Source organism: Carassius auratus, chromosome 12 (assembly GCF_003368295.1).
Source record: "Carassius auratus strain Wakin chromosome 12, ASM336829v1, whole genome shotgun sequence".
In the NCBI taxonomy this organism is placed as follows: domain Eukaryota; kingdom Metazoa; phylum Chordata; class Actinopteri; order Cypriniformes; family Cyprinidae; genus Carassius; species Carassius auratus.
The window spans coordinates 8986951-9013566 of record NC_039254.1 but is presented as its reverse complement, the minus strand read 5'-3'; the positions used below and the strand labels follow the sequence as shown (position 1 = coordinate 9013566).

The 26616-nt window shown below is 36.8% G+C and overlaps 1 protein-coding gene across 4 annotated transcripts in view; it reads right to left on the bottom strand.

Moving 5' to 3' along the window:
• snx29 (sorting nexin 29) overlaps positions 1 to 26616 on the bottom strand; it is a 137809-nt gene that overhangs the window by 30103 nt on the left and 81090 nt on the right. For all 4 annotated transcript variants that reach the window (XM_026276782.1, XM_026276783.1, XM_026276784.1 and 1 more), the window contains one exon: positions 4921 to 5061. In XM_026276782.1, coding sequence (XP_026132567.1) covers positions 4921 to 5061 — 141 coding nt within the window. The remainder of the gene's footprint in view (positions 1 to 4920; positions 5062 to 26616) is intronic.

The following is a 26616-nucleotide window of genomic DNA, read 5'->3' as shown; positions in this document are numbered from 1 at the left end:
TTCTGTGGTCAGAAAAAACAAAATTTTAAGTTCTTTTTGGAAAACTGGGACACCATGTCATCCGGACTAAAGAGGACAAGGACAACCCAAGTTGTTATCAGTGCTCAGTTCAGAAGCCCGCATCTCTGATGGTATGGGGTTGCATGAGTGTGTGTGGCATGGGCAGATTACACATCTGGAAAGGCACCATCAATGCTGAAAGGTATATCCAAGTTCTAGAACAACATATGCTCCCATCCAGACGTCGTCTCTTTCAGGGAAGACATTGCATTTTCCAACATGAAAATGCCAGACCACATACTGCATCAATTACAACATCATGGCTATGTAGAAGAAAGATGCGGGTACTGAAATGGCTAGCCTGCATTTCAGTACCCGGATTCAGAACAGCTACAGCTCTTCTAATGCAAAGGGCTCAACCATGATCTACAGTCAGAGCTGGATCAATTCATGGATCTTGCTCCTGGTCCCTCTCTCCTCCAGGACCACCGGCGGGCTTAAATTTTTATAAATATAATAAAAATTTGTGCAAAAGTCTTAGGTAACTAGTATTTTCACCAACAAAAAATGGTCCATCATTTTTATCTTTTGCTGTAGTGCGTCTAGTAAATATCAGGTCACATTTCCATTATTTTTTGCCATTAACTGGACTAATCCAGTGAGATTTTTGTTTGCACAGGGAGTCTGACAACAGCCAGTGCTCCACACAGAGATCTGATCTCACCATCATCAGCAGGTTTCTTGAAGCATTTTAGAGACATTGCCACAGTTCTTCTTGATTGAGTCTGACTCCATTTGTTCTGTTTCTTCGTGTTATTCCAGACAGACTGGATGATGGTCAGATCTGATCTCTGTTTGAAGCACTGGCTGCTGTGGACAAACATCTCACTGGATTATTACATTTAATGACAAAAAGAATATTTGTGTAATCATATAAAATTAAAAATTTTACGTACCACAAACATGCGTGAACAATTTTGAATAAAAATAAGATTTAAAAAGCCTACTATAAAATTGTCTTAACATCCATCCACCTCTTTCGTCATATATGAGACCCATAAATGACATGCAGACAAAAAAAAAATGTTTTGGCCACAAATTAATCGTTCATTCCCTCATTTCGCAAATCATGGCCTTGTTGTACTCAATCATTCAATCATTCTAACCAAATAAAAAACGAGGCAACAATTCAGTATGATCACTATTTGCTAAATTGAGGAAATTAATTAGTACAACGTGGCCATGATTTGCTAAAATAAGTGAAGAAATGAATAAGCAGTGAAAACAAATTTCTACTGAACTAAAAAGAGAGACTAAATTCCTGATTCGTGGGAACGAATATTTCATGTGCAGGCTTTGTATTTTTAAGAAAGAGCCACTCAATGAATCTGAAGTACCCTGTTAACCTTTGATTTATCCACACAAGTGGATCCACAAAGAATCATTCTACAGGCCCTTTTAGAGAACCTCAATGATTCGACTTGCTCAGGACTGCGGAAGATCAGATATCATATGTGTGCAATGGCGTGTATCACAAGAGAAAAGAACGGAGCCCCTTTTTAACCAACTGCCACTAAGCTGCAGCAAAACAATAAAATAATTAACGATAACATGACAGCTAATCTCAATGGGTCAATGATTACCAACAAAAGCCCTGTCACCATCAAATCCTTCCACACTTGCAGCCATTTTCAACTTTAAAAGCCTGTTTGCTACAAAACATTTTCTCCCTGCTTTCTTGTTCCAACTGAGCCCTGAGGATTTCCACACTCCAGTTGCATTTGCAAGTCAAAGTATTAGCTAAAACTTTAGCGGAAGCCAGTTAGCAGCTCTCTGCTCTGAAAAAAAGAGAACAAAGAGGGTCCTTCTGCCCTGTGTATGTGCGCAGCTTCTACACAGCACATAAACAAAACCCACTTCCATGAGAGGTCAGGAACTTATCACTGAGCAGAACGAGTTACTCGAGGACAGATGCAGACACATCTCCTAATTGACAATTGCTCAGCTGTTTTCCAGTCCTTGGTGGTATGTTAAGAGCAAGATGGCAAAACGTGGCACGGGGTTAAAAATAACTCGTTTTTGAAGTCCAGACCAACAACCGACTGCTGGGAGTGCAAAACTAATGTGCTCAGAGCAGGTACAAAGGGTGCTGTCTTCACGCCAGCCCTGGGGTTGATTGACTCTTTTGATTGGCCGTCCTTGAGGTGGGACGCAGACTGGCAGTGCCTGTCTAGGTCCCATTAAATCAGGTCTGTCTTTCACGCTCTAAAAAGTCTACCTTTGAAGGGCCACGTAGGGGCCAGTGGCTCTGCCTGGCACGCTCTCAAAAATCACAGGCAATGGGAGGAAGCAGTGCCACAAGCCAATTACCTGCCCCTGGGTGAACTGAGGCGGGGGGAAAGAGGAAAATGAAAAGACAGGTGGGGAATCAGAGTGCTGTCAGAGTGGACTATCCTCATTAGTGCATACAGTGCTGCCCCACTGATGATGCTGATGGACACTGGGGCAGAGGGCAGGACCACATGACATAGCAATCTTGCCCTTATACTCAGTGCACAGCAGCCTTATAGATGAAAAGCTAGAAAACGTGTCCACAATTTCAAAGTGGCAAAATCAATGGTGATAGAAATGAAGTTGGCCAGCAAAACTCTATATATCAGTACACCAAAGGGTCAAAAACAGGTGCTTTGGACAAAAACATGCCACTAAAATGAACTAAACTTTTCCCCAGATTAAAGAAAAAAGGTTTAAAAATGCCCCTGGAAAATTAAAGTGATTAATAAAGGGAAATGTGAAAATGAATGACAAGTGTCAATTCCATTTACATCACATTTAGATCTGCTCATGCTGCATCAGATTTCTTTTTACACCTTTTTGGTAATGTTGAGTATTATAACCACTCCTTTTGCAGGGTATACAGCAGTGCTTTATTTGTAAATTGCGTGGTCCCGGAACAAAGCGGGGAAACGGATCCAGCATGTGATTACAGAAGGGAGAGGTAACGAAGCATTCCCGCAATCACATTGGTGGAACAGGTTAAGTTATTAAGAGCGTGCATCAGTCACTTTTAGGGTCTGTAAGGTCATGAATAACCTGCATATGCCATTCGATTAAAAAAAAAAAACAATTTCCAGACTTAAAAAAAAAAAGTTTTGGAATTTTATTTTACAAATCTCTGTATAATAGAGTTATATTAATCAGGTCCTAAATTTCTGTGGAGGACTATGTAGCTATAAATAATTATTAGATTAAATAAGTAATTCAAAACCAGCCTTCAAATCCATGAACTCTCTTTGAGCGCGGTTCACATCAGCACATCTTGTCTGCACTATAGCGACTGCACGCTGCGATAGACTTTCACTCGCATCTCGGGACAGCTGACGGAACAGTCAATCGTTCGTTCGTTATCTGGCTTGGCTCGGTGTTCATCTTCAGTTCTCTCTTCACAGCAGTTCAGTCAGTGTACTGTTTGAGTAAATGAATTACTCCGGGATATTGGTTTATTTTAACTCAGAGGGAGTGTCAGCCACATTAAAAAAGTTAACAGCTTAAATCATTTGTGGATTAATGCGTATTGGAGAAGCGGACCGTTTAAAACGTTTCAGTTCGATTTGGTGAACTGGTTTAAAAAGATTTGGTAACATCGAATGATTCGTTCGTGAACCGGATATGACAAACTGCTGTGTTTTGAACTCTCTCAAAACAGACACTGAAGAGAAGACAATCATGAATAAAGTCGTCGTTTTTGCTATTTTTGGACCAAAATGTATTTTCGATGCTTAAAAAAATTCTAACTGACTCTATGATGTCACATGGACTACTTTGATGATGTTTTTATTACTTTTCTGGACATGGACAGTATACCATGCAAACAGTTTCAATGGAGGGACTGAGAGCTCTCGGACTAAATCTAAAATATCTTAAACTGTGTTCTGAAAATGAACGGAGGTCTTACGGGTTTGGAACGACATGAGGGTGAGTTATTAATGACATAATTTTAATATTTGGGTGAACTAACCCTTTAAGAGAACTGAGAATGATCTGTCCTGAGAGTGTTGAAAATAGTAGATGACAGCATTGCAACTTCTAAAAAATCTATTCCAAGTTTCAAAACATCACTTTGCATTCTTTTTATTGCAAAACTACCTCTGTCAAATACTGCACAACAATTGGGAGGGCTGAAACAGGGGCTAGTGATGTCATGCAAGCTGGTTAGTAGCAGGTGGTGATGGTGGCTCTGATGGAAAGTGTTTTTTGGGAGGGCTTTTTGTGCTCTGTTGACATGGTTTCTCATATTTTTGGATTACTGTCATTTAAAAAGTTGAAATGTTACGGACTAAAACTATGCCATTGACAATGTTTCCTGCCGGCTGTGCACAGAATCAACAATCTACTTTCAAGTGTATGATATATTGTTTCCCACAACTGTGATCCTTTGAAAATACATTCATGTCAGATTAAAAGTTGGTAGATGCACCGTGCCATGTTGCTTTGGATGCCATTTTCTTTGCAGTACAGGGCTGTGCCAAATTCTGAATTCAATTGAATTACAACTTTCACACCAGACCTATTGAATTTCAATCCTTTTAACCCTTTAATTTTCAACTGCAACTGTCTTTCAACTCTTTTGTCACTGCAATTCAAATTCATCTAAATTTCAGGAATTCTATTCTAAAAGATGCACAGCCCTGTTGATGTAAGTAAATAAATAAATATATGATAAAGATAAAAACACAATTTAAATCAATAAAAATGATTAAATGAATGATAATATAAAATAAATAAAGTTTGAATATTTGCTTAGTTAAATAGTTCATCTACTAATTTGCCTACTAATCCTGTATTTTCAGGTGAGTCGAGCAATACAAAGACAAGGAAAAGAGAGAACCTACCATTACAGACAAAATCTGCAGTACATACCTTGTTGCCGATGGCTTTTTTAGGTGGGAAATTGAACGTGTCGACTTGCGGGAATTGCGGCCGAAGGTAATTGTGCAGCACCCTGAACTCAGCGTAGCGCCGATACACATTCCACTCATTGTCCAGTATTCTAATGTACACCTGGAAAAAATGAAATACATAAAATGTCACGATTTACAGTGATGAGTATCTGATGTGTCTATTGGCTATTGTTAGTCTCATTATTATTTGCATCTGTTATAAACCAGGTCTCCCATGGTACAATAGCCAGACAGACACAAAGGACTGTTTATAGAAGTGCATTGCAGGGACAACAACACAAGGAAGAGGAGGGAGCTAGGAGGAGAGGGATGCTATTTTCACGCCTCACTTCAGAGCAGGACAGAGGAGCCTGGCTCGAATACCCATGCAAGACCTCTGATCACAGCAAAGAGACGCGCTTAAGTCTGTTGAACAGACAGCAGCGAGTCCGCTGGGGATACAGAGCAGAGAGTGTGTACGTCTGGCCTTAGTAACAGGATCTCATGAGAGGTTAGACTCTGACAGCACGTTTGCACCTGCGAGGCCACGCTGACAGTGTCAAACTCAGACTGTTCACAGACTACTGGTGTCACAGCGTCAGTGCAATGACTACAAGAAAAAAAGCATGCATGCAAACCAGACATCAAATAACTAAAATGGCTTTAAAAAAGTTAAAGTCAAAAAGTAAAAAAAAAAAAAGTTCACAATTTAACTCATGAATTGTGTTGTTCATGTCAGTGTTACTACAATTTATAAGAACTATTTTCTTTTTAAATATATATTTTAAAATGTAATTTATTCCTGTGATATCAAAGCTGATTTTCAGCTTCCATTACTACAGTTTTTAATGTCACATGATCATTCAGTAACCATTCTAATATGCTAATTTGGTACTCAGTAAGCATTTCTTTTCTCAATGTTAATAACAGTTGTGCTGCTTTGACTATAGGGTTCCTATTATGAACTTTTACAAAGTCTAGATTTTGTTTTGGGGGATGTACTAGAAAATGCTCTCATGCTTAGTGGTTCGAAAAATATTTTTTTTTTTTACATGATTTAAATCATTACAATAACTTTCTCCACAGCCTGACACAAACGGCTCAATTAGTTCTGGGTTTGATGAACACCCGCCTTCTGAAAAATGAAATGTGTTGTGATTGGTTAGCTATCCCAGTGCGTTGTGATTGGCGAGCAGCTTAGACAGTGTTTCAGTGCTACTGCTATGCCCCTTGTCAAAGCAGCGAGTTCTGTCTGCTCTATATAGTTAAGGATGGTGTCAATATTACCAATATCAATTTGAGCCAGTCTCAGATAATATTTTCAGGATAATTATACTGTAGGCTTATATTAATTGCAGGCGGGCATCAGGGAGCCGCTATTATGCCTGGCATTGAAACTGCTTTTGAGTGCATGAATGCTTTTTAGTTTCACTTTCGAGATTTGCGATCGCATGCACTCCGTTTATATGAAGTAGCAGTACTGCACATTTTACAAGATTAGATGTTTTGTTAGTGGTGCTCAGAATCTAAAAATCATTTGCCATTGTCCTCGGCATCTTTCCGAGGACATCTTTCAGGATCATAAAGGGCAAAGGGAAGTCGTGGCCTAGTGGTTAGAGAGTTTGACTCTTAAACCTAGGGTTGTGGGTTCGAATCTCGGGCCGGCAATACCACGAATTAGGTGCCCTTGAGCAAGGCATCAAACCCCCAACTGCTCCCCGGGCGCCGCAGCATAAATGGCTGCCCACTGCTCCAGGTGTGTGTTCACAGTGTGTGTGTGTTCACTGCTGTGTGTGTGCACTTTGGATGGGTTAAATACAGAGCATGAATTCTGAGTATAGGTCACCATATTTGGCTGAATGTCACATCACTTTCACTTAATCTACTTAGTTGTAAGGTAGTGAGTTTAATACGAGGACGTTTCCCATCCCATATATACCGTGAAACACATCGAGTTTGTCCCAGCAGCCAACCGGTGGAGCGAGAGGAATCATGGAAGAAATTAAATTAATACGTGGGAGAACATTCATTTTAATCACCAATATACAAGCCTGAAGAAAAGTAGGAAGATGAGACCAATTTTCCAAATCTGAAGATACTTTGGCTAGAATACTATTATAGTTTTTTTGAGAGAATTTCCTGCAGTGAAAGAAATACTTCTATCCACAAATATTTAAAGTTCTGAACCAATTGAATACAGAAAGGTAAATGGGATAAATTTTAATGACTTACTCCAAATAATTGTAAACTCAGAGAGAGATCCAAAATGGTCAAATAAGTTAAACACATGAGGAATAGAATGTGACAGCTTCTGTAAAAACAATAAGATATCATCATCAAACAAAACATAATGAAATAATGCTCTAAATAAGAATCTAAAACAGTCAGCAGTTGGTGTCTTTCATTCATTCGATTGGTTCAAATGGCTGATTCATTCAGGAATTGAGTAAATTACTCACTTTATGAATGGGTCTTTGAATCATTGTTTTACCCGATTCATTCAGAACACAGATTCATTCAATAACTAAACACAAGAGACGCGCAAATGTTATTTTTTGATAACATTTTTGTTAGCAAAATGGAGCAAAAAACAGACAATATTGTGTTTAAAATTTAACACAATATTAACTTATTATTTACTGACCTGTTGTATTAAATCACATTTAAACTTGTGATATTCGGGACAAAAATAGCAAAAAAACACAAAAACTTGTGCAATATTGCTTATCGTGATATAAATATGAGACAAGAACTCATACATGGACATTTTTTTTTGCCCAAATATTTTTAATTTTAGGGTATAGCTGCATTAATGGAGTCCTGGACCATATTTGTCAACAGTCAACTGTATGAAATGTAAGATGATGTACAGATCTGTGCGTTAACTACGTTAAAATTATTTAATTGTGTTATTTTTTCATAACTAATTCATTAATTATTTAAACTGACTGTCGTAGTATATAGATATAAGTGACTTCTAAAACACCACATCATCTTATCCCATTTGTCCCTTCACAGGGAGTTTAATTGACAGGCGAGCTGACCAATCATAATGCAGAATCTGCCATTTTGTCTGTCAAACAGACCAGATAAGAAAGTAGATTAACGTCAGGTGGACTAGAACTTGAAAAATGGTGTATTAACATCTTTCTGCGGTTGAACCAACATAATTTCTGATGTTTATTCATGTTTATTTCATGTTTCAAGTAAATATGAGAAGAACGAACACTCATTACAAACAGTAACGAAGGGGGCGGGTCATTGCAGGTCATGATGTTAATTCATAAACCTTTTCATATGAACTACAAATGAGATTTCATTTGTCACGCATTATGAATTTTTAATTGCTTGTATTTGGGTCATGCCAAGACCACACATAATCAAACTTCTCTTGTGATCCATGATCTAGAACAATAACAAAAGGGTACCCACACTTTCCCATAGTGCACTGGGAGAACAGGCATGTAAAAAGTGAAATGTCTGAAAAAAATCACATTAGAAGGACTTGGGTGGTGGTGATGAGAGTGAGCAGAATAACAAATAAGGCTTAGTCACAAGCAGCAGGCCATTACAGTTTCACTCATAGCCATTATCTTTAATAGCCTGTGCTCCGTTTGAGTTCAGTCTGGTTTGGCGCGTTCATGAATATAGGATGTTGACGCTTTATAAAGTTTAATTTAATTCTCTTTACAAATTAGCTCGATAGCAACTGCTTTATGCAAATCCTATTTATGATTAAACCTTGAAATTCTCTAAACATATTAATTAAAAAGGGATGTTTCAAAGAAACTGCCAAAATCATATTAAGACACACAGAATGAAGAACATACACACACACACACACACACACACACACACACACACACGAGAGGTTTTATGGCCTTAACTAAAGGAAATCAAAATGACAAACTGACGGTGTATTAAAGCTATCATAATCCCATAGAGGCGGTCTCATTAGCATACATATTTATGGTAACAAATCATCCTCTAAAGAGCAATCACTTCCCCCTCAATAATCGCAAATTAATACCATGGAAAAGTGTTTGGGGAAATCCAGCTCTCACTTAAAACTCTTTCTTGACAAAAATAAAACCAACCTTAATTAAAATGAAAGCTTATGGCAACACGCCAAGAAATTCTGGAATTAGCCCAAACAAACAAAACAACATTCTCAAACAAAGAAACAAGTGTTGAAAATGTTTTAATCAAATTTCAGCTGCAGTTCACTCTCACTAGTTATTCACCATTAAACATCACAACCTAGATTTGAATGTTTTAAGAAACTTAAGGCATTTCTAGACAGCTGCAAAGGTGTTCTAAATAGTTGTAGCACAATGTTATGCGATTACCAGGAGTGCAGTGTGGTTTTAGCACACAGCTAAAGTGTTCTGATTTGGTGTTTGCAATACATTAACAAGGTGTTGTAATAGCAAGTAAACGGGAAGTATAGGGAAATTAAAGACAAATACATGAATCTGCCTCTAATTAATTTAGTGCTATAATAGCGCTGAGAAAAATTCATAACAATTTGCGAGTGTCAGTGGGACGCACTAAGTCACCGGTCAATTTATTTGGCCATTACTGTAATGTGTATTAGACTTGTGTACTTTTGCAGACGTCTATTACTTCCACTACAGACAGTATAATGAAAAAGTAATTTATCTTTTTTGACAAACAATGAAAGAAAAGAGCAGCAAGTGTATGATTCATACTAAAAGCAAATGTCAGCCTGGGGGAGGATGCTAATATTTAGCCCAGCTATAAAAGCATTTACAATATCTCATTATATCCATATTGAGATAAGATGTGTTCTTTATGGAGAGAAAAAGCATTGGTGGCAATTTACCACTCTCACACACACATAAACACTCATCTTTGTTCCAGCTCAGATACCTCACACCATATATCGGGCAAGTGTGCCATCTCGTCTGAAGATGAAATGCTGGGAATTAATGACGGTTTGGCAGCATGTCTAATTGGAGGTGCCCAGCTGTGGTAAAAGCTGTGGTTTGACCCCTTCTATTTCAGGAAGAATCATATAAGGAGACCTCCTCCTCATCTCACGCTCCCTCTTTACACCTACAGAGACTCCACACATGCTCTCTACTGAGCCATTCAGCTTAACTACAGCTGTCAGTGCACAAATCACTGGCTGCCAGAGTGCCAAGGTCTCTTCCAGCTGAGGGCTCCCTGTCTTTGAGTCAATACTAGAATTATGAGCATTATTCTAATTTGCCCACAAAGGGATATTTTGAGCAAAAATGAAAAAGCACTAACCACCCGCAAGATTCATTTCACCAATTTTCCATCAACAAATTTCAAACTTGCCATTCATGATAATCCTCTAACTGACCTCTACCCACATCTAACTGATAGCAATGCAGTATCATTGGAGCAAATGTGCTGCTGTATTTAATATTAGAGTGGCTGTGAATCACCCACAGGCAGGGTCATCTTCAGTGTGGGACAACAAACAATGTTGGGAGGCTCACTAAGGTTTTCGACAACAGCAACAGATATTCAATACGACTGTGAAACTGGGAGTGTGATCTAGCACTTAAACAACAGTTCAGTTTAAAAAAAATGTGGCAGCACTTTAATGCGTCATTATACAGCATTTATATGTATTTACTATAGAAATAGCAGTAGATTATACATAATTACTGACCCAAAAAGGGATCATTCACCCAAAAATTTAAATTAAAGGGGGGGTGAAATGCTATTTCATGCATACTGAGTTTTTTACACTGTTAAAGAGTTGGATTCCCATGCTAAACATGGACAAAGTTTCAAAAATTAAGTTGTATGATTGAAGGAGTATTTCTGTTCCAAAAATACTACTTCCGGTTTGTCACAAGTTTCGGAAAGTTTTTTTCGAGTATGGCTCTGTGTGACGTTAGATGGAGCGGAATTTCCTTATATGGGTCCTGAGGGCGCGTCTGCCGGAAGAGCGCGCGCTCCCGTATAGCAGAGCACTGAGAGCACAACAGACTTCACTGATCAGAGGCTCAGAGCGAGAGTGTTGCGAAATGTCACAAAAGGAGTGTGTTTTTGGTTGCCAGGGCAAGACAACCCTGCACAGATTACCTAAAGAGAAACAGCATTAAGGGACCAGTGGATGGAGTTTATTTTTACAGAGCATCAACGGAGTTGTGTAAGTGCTTGTGTTTGTTCCCCTGTATTTCGAAGATGCTTGTTTTACAAACAAGGCCCAGTTTGACGATGGATTTGCACATCGTTTATTTCTTAAGGATAATGCAGTCCCAACGAAAAAGGGTCACAATCGTGTGTTGGAACCGCATGCGGTGAGTGAAACGGCTTCAAATATCTCTGTGTTGTTAACTTAACTACCGGCGCGTAAGCACACAAGTAAACAACATGCGATGTTGTCATCAAACTGCATGAGTAAAACTGCTTCAAATATCTCTTTGTTGTTAACTTAGCTATCGGCGCGTAAGCACATCAAGTAAACAACATGCGATGTTGTCATCAAACTGCACTTTCCACATGTACAGCTTAAAAAAAAAAACAGAAAAAAAAAAACGACAAAGTGGAACTTAATCATTTTCCAAAACCGCTAAGCAAATATATATACAGTTTCAGTACATACCACATAGAGCCGCTGTTGTTGCTGCTGCTCTTGTTAAATTTCAGCCTCTGGATCATAAATATACGCTGAATCTGACTGTTAGCAATGGTTTGTTTTGGTTGGTTTTGTCCTCAGGTAATGTCACAGCTTCCAAACGCTATCAGCGCAAAAGCCTACTGGCTCTCGTGATTCTTTAGCTCCTCCCACACGTCACGCCTACAGACGCTCGTGTTTTTCCGGAAAAAATCGGTACAGACTATCTTTCTCTTATGAATATAATAAAACTAAAGACTTTTTGGAGTTATGAAGGATGCAGTACTACTCTATAGGTACTCAAGATTAACAGGATATTGAGTGAAAACGAGCATTTCACCCCCCCTTTAAGTCGTCGTTTATACACCCTTGTGTTGTTATAATATCCGACGACCTTCTTTCTTATTCAGACTGCAAAATGATTTTTTGTGTGTGTGTGTGTGTGTGTGTGTGTGTTAGGGCATACTTGTCCATATAATGGCATTATATCAGCAAAAAAAAAGATGCAAAAATATCAAAGTGGTCCCATGCAACACATGCCGCATATTCCATGTGTTCGGACAGAAAAAAACGAACAGAAATTTGACATTATTTAACAAATATATTCGCTTTGGCTGGTGGTCTCTGTGCACTGTTCATGAAACTCTATTAGCGCAGCAGTAGACTATGACTCGCCCAGGAACAGCACACAAGTTGTAAAAAATCAAGATTAATAAAAACACCACACAAGATAAAATCCATCTACTTTCTTCACTGAGATAAATATAACTGTTCGCAACAAGTTATTGCATTCATCTGTCAACTGTAATTTTGACTGTCACGACAACCAGAGTTCAGATATGGAGACATTCAGCTCATTGAAGAACGTAAACAAATATTTTGGGGGGAATTTCAAGGCATTTTTTTTTTTATATGATTTTAGCAATCTCGATTTCTCACAATTTGTGTGCTTTTCCTGGGTGAGGCGGAATGAACGGCTGCCTAAAAGAGTCTCATGAATGTGCAGTAATGAATGAAAGTCAGGATATTTTTTCAATAAACTGTTAAATTTTGGTTTATTTTTTCACCAAACCCTATCAGTCACCCCTCCAATCACTTGGTATATACGGCACATCGCATGGGACCACTCTGTGATTCCTTTGTGCCTTTTTAAAAAGCTTGATGCTAATCGCCATATACTACTATTTTATAGATGAGAAAATAAAATCTCCTTTTGTGGTCTGAAAAATAAATACGTGAATACAGCATTAGAACAACACAAGGGTGAGTAAATGATGACTTAATTTTCATATCCCTTTAATAACATATATTTGAGATTAAATACATCCAGATATTTAATTAATTTTTACTTCTCCCATAAATATCATTCCAAAGGAAGTCAAAACAGGATCAACTGTCACAGAGATATGCCAAGATACCCTTCCTTTTTAAACTATGAGCAGAAAAAAAAATAGGTAACACTTTATTTTGATAGTAACTTTAGGCATTCAACTACAAGTAGCAAGTAACTTTGCCACTACATGTCAACTAGCAGTCATTAGAGTATTTAGTAGACTGTCTGCTTATTCATTTCTTCTAACACTTTATTTTGATGGGTCCATAACATACAACATACGGACTATGAGAAACAATTTGCAATTACATGTCAAGTTATTCTGCTAACCCTAAACCTAACCCAACAGTCTACTCTGAGAGTTAGTGAAAGAGTAGTTGCAAATTGATGTGAATTAGTTGACATGTAGTTGCAAAGTTACTTATAGTTAGTAGAATGTCCAATGGGCTCAAAATAAAGTGTAAGCAAAAATGATTGTTAATATAAATTTGTGAACTTGAGCCAAATATAACTAAACATTTTAAATGCTATTTAGGGAACATGAAATGCTATTTTTACTTTTTAAAAATAAAAGAATGTCATGTCCACCACCGTTAATCCCATCACATAATGTTATTAAACTCATCATGTGATACTCTATGTGGGGAAAATTACTTTGTGTTAAATAAAATGGTGAGAGTGTGAAAAGTGCATTTTAAGAGAGAATCTAAAAGTCCAGCAGGGACCAAATTATAAGACAGGAACCAATTGTTGTATTATACTGAACAGAATTTCGATAGCCTGTCCAAAACCAGGTTTTACACTACCTAGCACATCTTATCTCCATTCACAAGTAAAATCTAATTATAAAGTTTTGAGTGATTCTGGAAGGCACACTCATCATGGTACACAGTCCTACAATTCGACACCCACCCCCAAGTTCACTCTACACTCCAGTTCTACCGAGACAAAACATTTGCCAAATTAGGCAGAAAATAGAATCCATTTGGAAGATAGCTGTGCCAGAGTCATGGTATAAAAGGAATGACAGAGCCAGAGAGAGAAATTAAGAGTGGAAGGAAAGAAGGAGAGGGAGCAATAAGAAGGATTGAGAAGAGTTTTTCATTAGGAACATTCAGCCACAACATCTGTCACCTGTGTGCAAAGTGCAAGCAGGTGTGTGTGCGCATGTCATATTCAAAGCGTAACCATTATCCTTCCAGATGACATTCAAGAACCTCAAAATACGAGTAAAACCCAGCAAGCACTCGTGGTAAAGTATGGTTACTTGCATGAACGGTCAAATTTGCCTAGCTTTAATATGCTGCTCTTGGCAATCGAACAGGAAAATAGTCCTAAAGAAACAAAGTAAAATAGAGCAGCTAAAAGACAGACAGCACTGAATCTATATTAATACTATACCTAACAATACACTACCATTCAAAAGCTTTTTTTTTATTACTTAATTTTAAATGGATCAAACAGTGACAATAACAACGTCTGTAAAATTAATTATATTTCAAATAAATGTTCTTTTTTACTCTTTACTACAAGTCCTGAAAAAAGCGTATAACAAAATTCAACAAAAATAGCAAACATTGCAACTTTCCATACAGTTTTAAATAATAAGAAATGTTTCTTGCTGCTGAAAATTCAGCTCTATCATCACAGGAATTTATTACATTTTAAAATGAATTCAAATAGAAAACAGTTATTTAAAATTTTATTCATGTTTATAATATTACTGTTCTTACTGTAATTTTTTGATCAAATAAATACAGCTGTGGTGAGTAGGGCTGTGCGATTAATCAAAATTGAACCGCAATCGCGATTTGAGATGTTGTGATTTACTAATCGCAAACCCTGCAATTTGACTGTTCCAGAGCAAACGCAAATGCATGACTGCCAGTCTTACTAACCAACTGATTGAGTGCACCTCCATTCTCCCTAATCAGCACTGCACTGGGTAACTATGTTGTGCACGAGAGAGACTAAAATGAACACTAATATGGACCAAGCTAGATGTTGCACGCAACCTGTGTCAACTCATGCCTGGCTCCACATTTAAAATAAATGTAAATTCAGTCACTTGGATAAAATGAAATATTTAGCACATTTTCCACTTGTTAATAAAATTCCAAAAACTTAAAATGAATAAATCAGCCTTCAACCTATGTAATACTTTGCATAATAGGACTAAAATGATACAGTTCTTTTTCATACAAAATAAACTAATCTTTCCTGTGAAATTCAGTAATAAAGTAAATTCTGTAAAAGTAGTAATACCATTATAATCTTCCCTGCTGAAAATAACAATAGAAGCAAAACACAATATATATATATATATATATATATATATATATATATATATATATATATATATATATATATATATATATATATATATATATATATATAAAAATAATGTATATATTTTTTTAGATTTAATAATTATAATGGGAATTCTATTGGTTTTAATCTACTGTCTACTGGTATTTGATGGATTCTATTGGTGTGATGTAATCTGGCAGATGGGAACCAATAGAACAACAGTTAGTCCTACTGGAATAATGCTCAAGACACACTATAAAAAGGAGTTTTGTAATGGTTTTAAAGGAGTTATATGACGTTGCTAAAAAGAACATTATTTGGTGTATTTAGTGTAATGCAATGTGTTTATGCAATTTAAATACCTGGCACTCCCCATCAGTCATTTAGAACTGAAGAAACCCCTTGGATGAGAGGCAATATCTTCAAATATGGAAGTACCAATTCCAGTTGCCCTTGATTTAACCCTTCTTGGGTATTCAACATGGGTAAAACACACAAAAGCATACTTGCGTCAACCCCGTTACCCTGGAATGGAAACAGGGTTGACGAAAAAGGTTATTTGGCGGCCATTACTAGCCATGAGGTATAGGTAATGACACCACATTATGCCCTCATAAATAACTCGGGCTGGCACCACTCCACAAAACCAGATCCAGGCAGAGCTCGGCAGCGAGTGGAGCAAGCAGTCAGGAGGGAACATGTTGACAGCCATTTATGCATGTTTGAATTTGTTGTTCTGTAACATATACAGCAAAAATATAAATTGGTGGTTTATTCCTTAGTTACAGTTTAATATTGAATTTTTTGTTATTTAATTACACATAAGAAATGGTGGTATTATGTTATGACTTAGACATTTTTACTTATATTAACAATATTATTATTTATTTTAATAGCAATTGGCGGCCCACCTGCAATACCACCCACAGGTTGAAAACCACTGCTCTATACCAATATCGCATGTAACTCTAGAGACAGTCCCTAAATTTGTGAATATTGAACATCCAACGTCAAGCCAACTTTGTGCCAGTTTTTTATTTTTATTTTTATTTTCTTTTTTCTCCGCCGGATTTCTTTTCCACGGGCATAGATGTCCATCAATCAATTATGAGCATTCAATGCAAATATGGGGAGATGTTAGAATGAGCCGTTTTAGGTGGGAGTGGTTGACTCTTAACTTTTATTAAAAAAATCTCTTTGGATTTGAGACTTTAGTCTTTGCAACTTTACAGACCTTCTTTATGCACCAAGAGCTTGTAACACTCCAAAAAGAAAGGAAAATTTTAAATTGCATCATATCCATGATGGGGGAATTTGACAAAATCATAATATTACACAGCCCAAACTCTTATAGGTTAACATACAAATTATGAGAGATTTATACGCAAACCAATATATAGTTGTGCTTTTGTGATTTTAGTTCAATAATTTTTCATTAATATTTCTATTATTTAACGGGATTTTACTAAATATTAACATCGCTGATACTCAAATTTTTTCATCCGTCGGCCGATCTGTGCTATTTTTCATTTCATCTGAATGGGTACCTGTATTTGACGTACCATAAACTTTAGTGTCACTTTGCTTTTCTTCTCACACACAAAGAAAAACATGCAGAATTGATGCGTTGCGTTTAAATTATATACTTTGTTGTATTTTCCTATCAAAATACTGGAGTTCCTTTGGAATTCTTCAGCTAGTTTTGATTTCAGCAAATCAGTTTAAGCAAACACACACAACCTGATTAATATTCATGAATCTAGCAGTTTGTTAATCCTTAGTGTGTTTTATATTGTTCTTAGTAAAATTCATAGTATTATTACTACTACTACTACCCTATCAGTATTTTTGTTAGTTTTTCAAATTTTTTACAGAACCACTGAATGACCAAAAAATTACCACCACCAGTCCTAAGTACATTAAAATGACTAATATGCATTCATACATGGTTACCAGTTTTAATTATAATTACAAAAAATGATATCGTTAAAATAATACTTGATTATCTTAATATTATAATGCTTGACTGACTGATGTACTTTCAGATATTTAAAAAGCAGTGCCATTTTAACATACAGTATATATATATATATATATATATATATATATATATATATATATACTTGTATTATTGTTATAAATCTTATACTATGAATGATCTGACCTTATTTGTCATCTCTTGGCAAACAACTTAGAGTTGAAAGCTGCTGAAATAACAATAAAATAAGAGTCAGAAGGCAAATCTAGGCATGGAGCTGGTGTGGCATCCTCAGCCTGACCTTTCTGTCCAACATACATCGATCTCATTTTGTGCAAGATCTGAGGCGTGATGCCCTCTAAAATTCTGGCCACCATGGGTTGAGTCAAACAATGTCAAGAGCCAGCGTAGGCGTGAGGGAGCGATGCAGGCAGGACTAAGGAAACAGCAGCAGATGGGCCCATAAATACTGTTAGTCTGGGTTAGTGTGATCACACTGCAGCATGTGATGAGTGTAATTAATGCCTGAGCTCCACTAAGAACTTTATTAAAGGTGTGATTGCTGCTGATCGCAGCTGGATTTACAGGAAGATGTAAAATTATTTAATGGGAAAAATAACAGATGGGGAATTGTGGAAATAAGGCAGTGGTTCACAAGCGGTGGGTCACGGGTCTGTACCGATTGGACAGCAAAAGGTTTTGTTTCAGATTTGAAACTTTTTGCAAATCATCCCAGAAACGAATGTTGTTGATGTCAAAGGTCATGGTCCGAATCAAACTAAGTTAACCAAATTCTGCCTACAAGTTAGATGTTAATATGGACATGTTGGGTTGTTGCTGGGTTGTTGCTACTTTAAACATTAGCTCATCTTAAATAACAGTTCACATACAGCAGGTATAAACATGGTTTGTGCAAGACTAAATTTGTTTAGTGTGGTCAATTAATGGCTGCTGAAAGCATGAAACTATACAAATGTTTCATGCATTCAATTTTCCTCTCAGTATATGCAGTTCCCTGTAATATTAATACATGTCAATGTTTGATTATTTACTTTTGTATAGTGCATTAGGTCCAATACATGATCTGGGTCATGAAGCAAGAATATGATTCATAGAGCGAAAATCACGTTCAAACAGAGAAAGAACTTTCTCCCACTGTCAAAAACCTGGACCAACACTGACTATATAGCCCATTAATACCCAGTTTCATTCAGCATGATAAGCAAACAGGTCATTTAACCTGTTGGCATTTGCAGTTTTATTTTCCTAAATTAACTTGCTCCTGATATGCTATGATGCATCTCATATAGATCTCTCTCAATTTCCCAAGCCCCATCCCAGTTTATAGGCAATCTGTTCTGGGCACATTGCCTTAAAGGATAAGAGTGTGTTTTAACTATAAAGATGCAATCTGGACTAGTATAAACACATGCCACCAAACAAACCATCAAAGGCTCAAGTTCAATACAGCCAAAAAACATTTGGAATCCTGTCCATTAAACTTTGGATAAATTGCTCTAAACACCCAATTGTACAGGGGGCTAATGTTCTAATGTGTAAAGTACTACAAGGATAAATATATTACCATTCAAAAGTTTGGGTAAGTAAGATTTTTTTTAAATCAATTATTCCATTAATTTAACAAGGATATATTATACAACCCTACATTGCGAGTAAATCACTCGCATATGTGACAAAATTTTACTCTGTGCGACTAAATGATGTCTATCGTTAGCCATTGGCTAATAAATTCTTCAAATTCTTTTATTCTTTTACTCGCCAGTGTGTGTGTGTTCAAGGCTATTATAAGATTAGCACATTTTCACTCGCTGAACACTGACTGAGTGCATCAGAGTCCTCTCTCCATCAAGCGATCTGTACTTTTCAATTCATGTCAATGGACGCACATCGCACCTGTATTTGCTGAACTGTGAACTCTGTGTGAAGGCGCTCGACTCACCATCGATTTGCTGATAGCGCTGTTTCTCACACATGCAAAGAGAGAGAGCAAGCGTCTTACCATGATGAATCGATGCACTACATGTAAACTGTATTCTTTGTTGTTTTCCTGTCAAAATAATGGTGTTCATTATTAGAATTATTACGCTGTTTAGAACAAGCAGAAAATAAGCCGGTATCTCCGGTAGTAGGCGGAGCTAATGCACAAATGGCAATTTCATTGTCCCTGTTTTGATATCAGCAAATCAGTTTGATTTAAAGGCATACAACTTGATTAATATTCATAAACCCAGCAGCTCATCAATCTGTAGTTTATTGTATATTATTAGTATGGTAGTAGAATTAGTTGTAGTATTATCAAGGTGTGCGTAAAGGGTTGTTATATTAATAAAAATTCATATAATGTTACAAAAGATTGATGTTTTATATAAATGCTGTTCTTTCTAAACTTTCTATTCATCAATGGGTCCTTAAAATGTGGTTTTATGGTTTCCACAAAAATATTAAGCATTACAAATGCTTTCAACATAATAATAAAAAACATTTTTGAGCACCAGATCAGTACATTAGAATGATTTTCAAATAATCATGTAACCCTGCAGACTTGGGTAATGATGCTCAAAATGTAGTTTGCCTCACAGAAATAAATTGCATAATACAACAGTGTATTAGAATTAAAAAAAACATATTTTTAGAAGTAAAATTTCACAATATTTCTATATTTCAGCCTCTTTCGAAACTAAAAACCTCCATTAAAAATTGGAACCCAAAGTTTTGAATGGTAGTAGTGTATACACACACGCACATATATATACACATACACACATTCAAGATATGTCACATCCTGAAAATAATTTAGCTTTATAGAGTTTAAACAGGCAGTTGCAATTACTTAATATGGGTATGTGTGTCTCAACTGAAGCACAGAAAACAACAATGCAAAGGCATTTATAAATGAGACACAGATTCTACATTTCTAAACTGCATCAATCGCAGAAGGAATGCAAACACTGAACTCAATGCAAATATGCAACAATGGAATATCATCAATTTTTTTTCACTTATCATTCTTCCCTACATTTTCCAAACAACAAAGATGTTTGTGTTCCTGGTCTACAATGGTCTTCTCCATTAAGAATGCACACAAATGATGCCATCTTTCACTTGTAGGTTGCGTCATGCTTGTTGAGCCTCAATGATACTCAAAATGTGATCCATTTCTTCTGAAAGGTCTCATCTGGACTTCATTTATAAATAATTAGCTGTCAAGTCTTTCTGCTCACAAAACTGTCAAAACTTGTAATAGACAAACAAGCAATAATAAGGGAGAGGAAGCTACTTATCGGCGAGTCAGTTTTTCTTTTTCTTTTTTTACCCACCTATCGATTTCTTTGAGTTTAAAAGTGCATCACTGCAATAATTGGCCAATTTAAATTATGCAAAAAAATCTACAGTGATATTTCATACTTTATTCATACTTTACATAAAATGAACACATCTGGTTTTGTGTTGATTAAGAGGTATGGTTAAAAGTATGGAACGCATAAATATATAGTCTATAAAAAGGTCCATCTAGACAGGTCTCACTATTATGAAATTAAATATTCAAGAATGTGGCACATATTGCTTGGGGCCCAAATCAAGCATCCATGAAATACTGATAGGCACAATATCACTCTCAAATTTATTATATTTTTGAAAGGATTTGAAACTCAGCCAAGAGAGAAAAGCTGAGAAGGAAAAGGCAGGGGAAACTGAGAAAAGGGAGTTTCAGGGAACTGACATCTTGTCTCCTCATCCAGCGATGATGAAGTCATTGAGCCTTCCCGGTGTTCAGTGAGGTTCTGGCCCCAGTGTGCTCCAACAGTCCGCTCCGTATGAATTAGTCATGAGCGCAGCTCCACAGCCGCCATAATGAGGATGAGTAGGAGATCAGTTCTGCTTTGTAACGAGCCCCATTCTAAAGGTTAAACATACACTCTCTCACACCTTCTTCCTTCCCTGGGTGTTAACCTAATAATCAACCATTCAGAAATGAGCAAATACCACTGCAAAAAGTGAGCTGCCATCACCCATGACATACTTCTGGAAACCGCTCAGTATGAGTGATAATACATGAAATAAAATTGGTATTGGTAAGGTCTACACTCAAAAAATATTTAGGCCTACATTTAAGATCTATGGGCCCTATTTTAATGATCTAAACGCAAAGTGTAAAGCGCTTGGCGCAGGTGTACTCAGGGCATGTCCAAATCCACTTTTGCTATTTTAAAGATGAAAAAACGGTTTGTGCAGCGGGCGCATGGTCTAAACGGTTTGTCCCTATTCTCTTAATGAGTAATGGGTGTTTTTTGGGCGTAACGTGCAATAAACCATTCAGAGGCTCATCTTCCATTCCCTTTAAGAGCCAGTTTCACTCGTGCCATGACGGATTTGCTATTTACACGGCGGAATTTGACAAGCGCAAAGACAGAAGGCACCTCCGAGATAAAACGGAGCTGCTCGTGTGCGAGCTAATAGATAGCCTAATTCTGATACATGCGATGACATTCCATTATGACATGTAGGCATATATATATACATATGCATTACAATCCTTAATTTTTTTTTATTTGGCACGTTTGTGTGCTGCTGTGTGTCCCTGTGTTTAATAAGCAGCTTGTACACGTGTTGCGGACCTGCCTATACTAACACGCTCTTTAAATAACAAAGAAAAACACTGCGACAGACTTTAGACCAGGTTTGAGTTGGCCTATGGTGCAGTCTATTTTCAGCTCCTTAAAATAGGAGCCTGAACACACCTCTTTATTAGACCAGCACGCCCATGGGTGCACAAATGAGCGCAAATGCATTTGCTGTGAACGGCGCCAGACTGAAACTAGCAAACACAGTTGCGCTGCGCCTTGCGTCGCATTGCGCCGGGTGTATTAGAGGGCCCTATGTATTTAAATGGCATATTAAATGTTTATTCATTTGGACATGTGAATTATGCATCCACGATTTCCAGGTAAGATTTCTACACTCAAAATAATTACAGTGTAGTTTGTTATGAACTATTTCCATATTTTAGTTTTTACAAATTACAATTATATTTTCAAAATGCTTTTATTTAAACTGGCCACCACTGATTCTTTGAATCAGCATAACTCTGTTGACTATGAAAACAAAACTATTCAGTAAAAAAAAAAAAAAAAAAATACCAGCATTTTTTGCTAGATGTGGAATAAGCGATATTTAAATGAATAAAGTTAAAATAAAGTTAAAATGTGTGAGACTTAAACCAACTGGATTTATGAATGATAAATATATAAAACTAGTTATTGTATATTTAAAAAACAATTGATTTATTAGTAGTATTACAAAATCTTGTCTGCTTCATTTTTGTATGACTGATAAAATGCTCCACATTGAGCTTTTTACAGAAGTTTTTACGTCCCTATAGTTTTTTGTGTTTTGGTTTGTGTGTGTGTCTGCCCAGGTTGCTGCTGATTGGTTCCTGCAGACTCATTGCTGCTGTCCTCTGATTGGTCTTTGCTCCTTTAAAAGAAATGACAGCATTTCCTTTAATGGGGGTGGCCATTTTGTGAACCATGCTGTTTGTACTGTGCTTTTGTTGTTTTACCCTTGTTTGTATACTAGATTGAGATTGCTTGGATATTTGTTGTTTTGTAGTGGACCTCTGGCTTACTTGAAACTTTTGCCTGTTGTACGATTTTGATTTTGGATATTCCTCTGAACTTGATGTTTCTTTGTAAATCTTTATTGTGAATATTGTAAATAGTTTTGGGAAAGTAGGAAGTTAGACGCCACATTTTGTTTTTGTAATGTTTGGATCTCTGTTTTTTTTTTTTTTTTGCTTCTTTATTTTGGATAGGTCATTTAGAGGGTTTAATATTTAGCACATTTTGTTTATTATTTTGGCACTGTCAGCTCCTGAAAGTGGACTCCCAAATAAAATTCAAAAGTAGTTGATGGATCACTCTTGTTTTTTCCCATGTTACGCTCTACCCCTAGACGGAGCGTAACAATGGTAAAACTGTAATCCAAATTAAAATTAATTCAAATACATTGATCAAAACGGAATAGTTTATCCAAAAATTTTAATTTGCTGTTAATTCATTCACCCTCAGGTCATCCAAGATTTCTTCATTTCAAGTCAAAAAAGCAGAAAACAAATTTAAAACAAAAATGAATACCCATGGCTTCAGACAATATATTGATGTCTTATGAAGTGAAATGATCAGTCTGTACAAGAAACCAAACATTACTTACAACAACAATACCTGTAACTGTCACCATTGTTGTTTACAAGAGAGAGACAGTATTCATTTTGTGTTTTCTTGGCTTTAAAGTAAAGGATCCCATTGACTTGCTACTAATGAAACACCAGGCAACATTGGTTTCAGCTAAAATCATCTTGTTCTACTGAAGAAAAAGGCACATCATCTGAATGGCCTAAGGTTGAGTAAATTACCAGCGATTTTTATTATTGGATGAACTACTCATTTAAATTTAGGCCAAAACTGTTTTCTGAGTGTAAAGGGCTGAATGAAAACAAGAAACTTCAGAACAGCTGGATACTTTTCCTATCGATAAAAGATGTCTGGTAAGATACAACCAAGAAAAATGTACAATGATCCATTCATCACAAGAATCATTATCTTCCTAACCGTCAACGTGATTTTCATTATAATCATAATCACCGGCTTCACCATCCTGATCATCATTACACTATAATCAGCGTAATATCCTTCAAAATACATATGCAAGGTTCAGCTTTGCGCACTGCGCCGTGCTCATGCATGCAGCATCAGTCATTTCTTTCTTTTTAAGTCAAGCAAGATTCAGTTTAAATGAGACTCTTATAATGGGCAGGCGACTGGAGGCTGTGATACTGATATTAGAGACTTCGCTACATCTTCTCTGGGGAGAGACGATGACATGAATTATGGAGATGTCCACTTTTCTACAGATTTATACTAATTCAATAGTCACTTATGTGTGCATATTCAATGAGAAGTCATTTAGCATGAACTTACATAATACCAATGTTCAGTTACCGTAGAGCATTCACGTTAGGAGACACGAGTATATACACATCATTTGCTTGTGTTTTCTTACCCTAATTATTAGCTATAGGAAATATTCAGAATGGAAATAAAAGGGAGAGGGAAAAAAAACAGAGTTATCAAATCTCATTAGTTCATAAAAACAAGAATTTTGAGGAGTTCGGAGGCACTGGGCTCAGCTGGTTTTGCTGATCAAAGGGAATAACTCATAAAAAAAAAAAAAAATGAAATTCTGACTGAGGAGTTCAGTGCTTGTATATGTACACTTCAGAAAGCTAAGAGCAAACCCAGATCACTGGAACAGGAAAAAGTACAGCAACACCAGGGAAAGCCTTGCAAAGGAAGCTATTCTCGCCCCTTATTAAGTACTAAGGCAAAAACACTTACTTTGTAGAGGGCATCAGATTGTGTGTAACACAGGCCAGACTAATTTTGAGGTCTGTGCAAGGATGATCTTAACAAAATGTAAGAGTTCTAAATAAGTAAAATGCTACAAATTTACAGCTGTGTTAATACATGCATGTGTATAATCTGTTCACAGTGTTCCTGTGGCTCAGTGGTAGAGCATTGTGTTAGTAATGCAAAAGGTTGTGGGTTTGATTCCCAGGTAACACAAAGAGAGAGGGGGCAGCACAAGGATCTGTTTGGAAAAAGACTACTACTACTGTAGGTCAACATTCATTTTCAGCCAGAGGGATGAGCAGCACAGAGAGGGGCTGTGATTCAATGAAACTGGCCCAAATATAAGAGCAGCATCTACACACACAATCCTATCCTATATCGCATATGCCAAGATCCACAAGCTCAAATTAAAGAGTTTAACTTTTTTAAGTGTGCATATAATAACAAATGGGAATATAAAATGATTTTGTTAAAGAATTTTGGCTGACAATAATGTGTGGACGGCTCCTCGAGAAGCCCCTGCAGCATCGACCCTGTCTGTATGTATGGGGCAGTGCACACCTTTCGTCTCCACCTCTGATGTCTTTGAAGAAAGGAGATATGAGGGAAGGGTAAGGAGAAAAGAACAAGGAGATGAATAGAGAGAAAGGTGTATCCTGTAACTGTATGACCACTGATGAGAGCTATGATTGCTGCCTGCAACCATATAAAATCCTTTAATAAGACACCATCACCGCAGCAACACTGATATACAGTGGACATTTACAAAGGCAGAGCAGCACCATTTACACTTGAGAATGAATCCACAGATCACACATACAGTACATCACATGTGCACAACAGCACACAGAATACAGGCCATTTCTGAGATATCACCAAGAGCGTCTGCACTGAGAAAAAACAAAACAGCAGAACGACACAGCCCCTGTAAAGCCACATTATAACAGTCATTACATCCGCTTTTTTAATAACCCTTCCCAGCGAAATTGTATAAGCTTGAATGAGTTGTTTTCGGCAGCTGTTATATTTTTTCATTAGGTGACATGAAACGGAGGAGGTAGAATTCTTCACAGCAAAACAAAGCTCTGGTAATATTAGTGAAGATCAATTACATTTTTTCGATGGAATCCAAAAGCAGTCTGATTTATTTTATAGAGGGTAATTTCAAAGCACAAAAGAGAGCCAGAAGCACAAAAGTGGGAAATGGAGGAGCTGCAATTTTGGACGGTGGTGGTAATGTGCCATAATCGGCTGCCAGTAGATGCCTGATGCAGGACTCCAGACTTAAAAGTTGACTCTGGAGCCACTGCGTCATAAAAGGAAACATTGATAAGCCAGAAGCTGCATTACAGAATCACTCAATGTACTGTAGATCAGAAAGTACTGTCATCCATGGTGATGTTTAGTCATGTCTATGAATTCTGAGGATCTGTTGAAGTGGATTTACATGGAGGTGCATCCCACTCTGTACTTTTCCATTTTGCCATTGTTAAAGACCAGTTAGCATGTGGAATGACTTCAGAAGTATATTTAATGTATGTAAAAAATACAGTTCCTTCTGTTCTTGGAGCTCATAGCTTGTTATTTTGTTCCCTTTCAATCAACAAACAATGCCAAGGGCTGCGAAAGAGACATTTGATTAATCTAAATCAATGATTAAATAAATAAGGATATCATTATATAATGTCTAATAATTATATATAGCTATTAAAGGGTTAGTTCACCCAAATATAAAAAATTATGTCATTAATGACTCACCCTCATATTGTTCCAAACCCATAAGACCTCCTTTCATCTTTGGAACACAGTTTAAGATATTTTAGATTCAGTCCAAGAGCTCTCAGTCCCTCCATTGAAGCTGTGTGTACAGGATACTGTTCATGTCCAGAAAGATAATAAAAACATCATCAAAGTAGTCCATGTGACATCAGAGGGTCAGTTAGAATTTTTTGAAGCATCGAATATACATTTTGTTCCAAAAATAACAAAAATTACGACTTTAT